The 3,287-nt window shown below is 40.0% G+C and overlaps 1 protein-coding gene across 1 annotated transcript in view; it reads right to left on the bottom strand.

Moving 5' to 3' along the window:
* Positions 1–1,245: 1,245 nt before the first annotated feature.
* The window catches only part of LOC144960598 (uncharacterized), a 19,725-nt gene continuing 17,683 nt past the window's right edge, over positions 1,246–3,287 (bottom strand). The window contains exon 2 of the mRNA XM_078893825.1: positions 1,246–2,508. Within this exon, the coding sequence (XP_078749951.1) occupies positions 1,405–2,499 (1,095 nt within the window). The 5' untranslated portion in view covers positions 2,500–2,508 and the 3' untranslated portion in view covers positions 1,246–1,404. The remainder of the gene's footprint in view (positions 2,509–3,287) is intronic.

Genomic DNA, 3,287 nt, shown 5'->3' with positions numbered 1-3,287 from the left:
CACATAGGTAAACAAGAAATCCACACCGGATGTCAACTAACCATTATTATAGGGAATGAGATTAGCGGAAGAGTAGCGTCCCTTGATTGGACGTCACCCATAGTCTGTGGAGTCACCGGAGGAAAAGTTATTAGAGAGAGAACGCCATGTTGGTTGTGCGCATGCGTCTCTCGTCCTCGCGGCTTGAGACACTTCAAAACCAAATTGACGTTCTCTCTGTAAGGTGACGTCCAATTAAGGGACGCTACTCTTCCACTATTCTCATTCCCTATAGAAGGGTTCCATTACACTACACCTTATGATACAATCAACATTTTTTTTTCAAATTCAAATTTCTTTCGTACATCATAAAATTTTAATAAAATGAACAGTGCGTTGACAACTTTACTGCTATTGTGTTTGAGTGATAAAAGAAAATATATGTTTGTGTTGGGTATGAAGTTTTGGGGAAAATCCGAAAAATGGTTGGTAAGGAGGGAGTGAAATGAGCCTTATCTTGGCAAAAACTCTCAAACCTGGGACTTTAGGAAGACCTCGCGAAATGGGTGACCTGGCAGTGTACTGCAATTATCTGGTGAATACCGATTATAAACGGTTATTCATATTTTCTGAGTTCTAAGTGTTGGAATAGCCACCCCACGTGCGGCTCTGTGACCTTGTGGTATGACCTTCGCTATTGGATTGGAAGGCCCTGGGATCGAGCCTCCCTCGGCGCATAGTTGAGTTCTTGGAAAAAGCTCTTTACTTGCATTAGTTTTCCTTACCCGGTATAAACGGTGTACATGGCGTTAACAGCGTTGTTTCTGTCAGAATTTGTACAAAATGTATTATTGCCAATGGAAGTCACGTCTTGTCCATTAAGCGTTGCTGTTGGTCTCGGACTCTTTCTATAGCGCATAAAACACGTTAAGTGGATATTAATTATTCTTTTAGATAAATGAAGTATCTCATGTTGAGTTTTAAAGTTGTGTTGTATTGGTCAAAATGTTCAAGCAAGTGAGTGTTCCTTTTTTTTGTTGGGGGGGGGGGGGGGGGGGGGGGGGGGGGGGGGGGGGGGGGGGTCAAGGTGGGGGGGGGCATGTATCCTCAACTCCATTTGCCGATGCATTGGAATATTATGGTGCTTGAATAGGTACCCACCAGGGGCGTGGCTTTATTGGTTGATTTGATGCCTGGCATCGCTTCCATCTTTTAACAATTGATTACAGCATTAAAAACAAAAACAAAAAAACAAAAACTGAGAAATGGTATATACCGGATCTTACTTATTGGGTAGATAAGTCTTTTTTTATATTTTTCTTTCTTTTGTATTTACAAATATAGAATGTTTTAAACCATTTTCTTCTAATTCTGGCACCACCTTATACTGTAAGCATGTCACGCCACTGGTACCCGACAACAATCTTATTTCTCAGAACGTGTCTTTCCCATTAACTTACGATGGAAAGAGAAAATGTCATTAAAAGTCATATTAAATTTCGAACTTGTGTTGTAGTATATGAAGAGATTCATCGTAATGTTGAATGCCTCAAACATCAGAATGGTTTGGACCATGAAAAGATAGATGGCGCCAATATATTGGGACGCCTCCATCATTCGGAACTCATCAACAACCCACATAACAACTATCATAACCAAATTTGGAACGTAACAAAAGATGAACAGCAGAGAAATAAGAAGAACAACTTTGGTCACTTTTGTCTCCTTGTTGGAATACGACGAAGAAGAAGAGGAAGAGTTACCGTGTTTGGTTAAGTCTGTCCTTGTAACGGTTTTTCTCCATTTTGATTTTCTTATCAAAGTTATAGAAATGATAAACGCGCATATTGCTATGGTGACGTAACTGGCGATGTTTCGCACCATGTCGATTAATAGAATAGAGTTCATTATAGCCTCTCCGTGTTCCGTATACACATTACTCAACAATGTCCTGTTACCGTCAGTCACCCACTCCAGCCTATAAGCGAAGTAAGTAGGCGCTTGAGAAGAAATACCGAATAGGAAGAGAAATGGTAAGATTAATTTCACAGTCGTTGGGGTGATTAGAAGTTTGACTTTTACAGGAAATGCAACACATAAACAGCGTTCGACTGCAAGAAAAGCTGTGATGATCATGCTTGCACCAACGAACATCAAATGAGTAACGAAAAATGCAAGATCCGAAAAATCGTACATTGAAATTGATAAACTCTGGAAATATCGAACGACGGTCGGGTTCATACAAACCCCTATGAAGAATAAAGTGAAACATGAGAAAAAATCCGAAACGGATAAGACGAAAAAGGATGTGTTGATCGTTTCTTTAAATCCAATGTTTGTGAAGACGACCATGTTGAGCGTGTTCGTGACACATCCGAACACACCCATGATGATATCGAACACGTTGGAAAACATTGAGTATCCCGAAAAGAAGACGAGCCATCGGTCGCTCAATGTAAATCCGATGTGCGTTTTATCCCATTTCAACAAAGAATTATTTAAAGAATTCGTTTGGTTCATTTCGAGGATCTGGAAATAGAGAATGAACAAAAGAAGTTTGGGCGTCACTCTGCTCTTGCCTTTGATTTTGGCGCAATAACATTCAAGAGTCGTGACGTCACTTCCCACGTAATGCCGCATAATAATTTAGTAACTGGTTCTAAACTATCGGAACAATGGCGGATGTCCTTATGGAAAAGTGTATCCAGAGGAGAAAAACATTATAAAACTGATCATGTTTTGACTTGTATACATTCTGATCACAAGACATGTGAAAAAGTTCTAGCCTGCATGAAGAATAAAAAGTATCGATTTTCTATGTTTAGAACCAAGCTGCTGGTTGCTGTGCGGAGGTGACATCAGACTACTGAATCCCGTTGATGGTTTGCCAGTTTCTAAAAATTAACCAATCAGAATATTTCCTGCTATAAACCCCGAATTGTCCCCTTGACTCTTTATTTCCTGTATAAAAAGGGCTGATATCGTGGCCTTCGTAAAGTTATGGCCTGATGCTGACCAAACGACGACGTCAAAATGCCAGTCGTTTGCCAAAAAAGACAACAAATCGTGAGTTGTATGCAATAGTTTAACCAATGAAAAAACGTGTTTCCATGAGCTCTACTAACTACAACTCATAGGCGGTGCAACAACCAAATAATGACGTCAAACTGCCAGTCCTTTTGGATTTCAGTATCAGGCTACAACATAACGATGGCAACGCTGATATACCATGGCCTTCGTAAATTATAGCCTGACACTGACAAAAAAATGACGTCAAAATGCCAGTCTTTTGCCACAAAAGAAAACAA

This window comes from Berghia stephanieae, chromosome 15 (assembly GCF_034508935.2).
Source record: "Berghia stephanieae isolate SIO BIC M18660-M18661 chromosome 15, UCSD_Bste_1.3, whole genome shotgun sequence".
Lineage (NCBI taxonomy): Eukaryota > Metazoa > Mollusca > Gastropoda > Nudibranchia > Aeolidiidae > Berghia > Berghia stephanieae.
The sequence above is the reverse complement of the archived record's forward strand: the minus strand, read 5'-3'. Positions and strand labels throughout refer to the sequence as shown.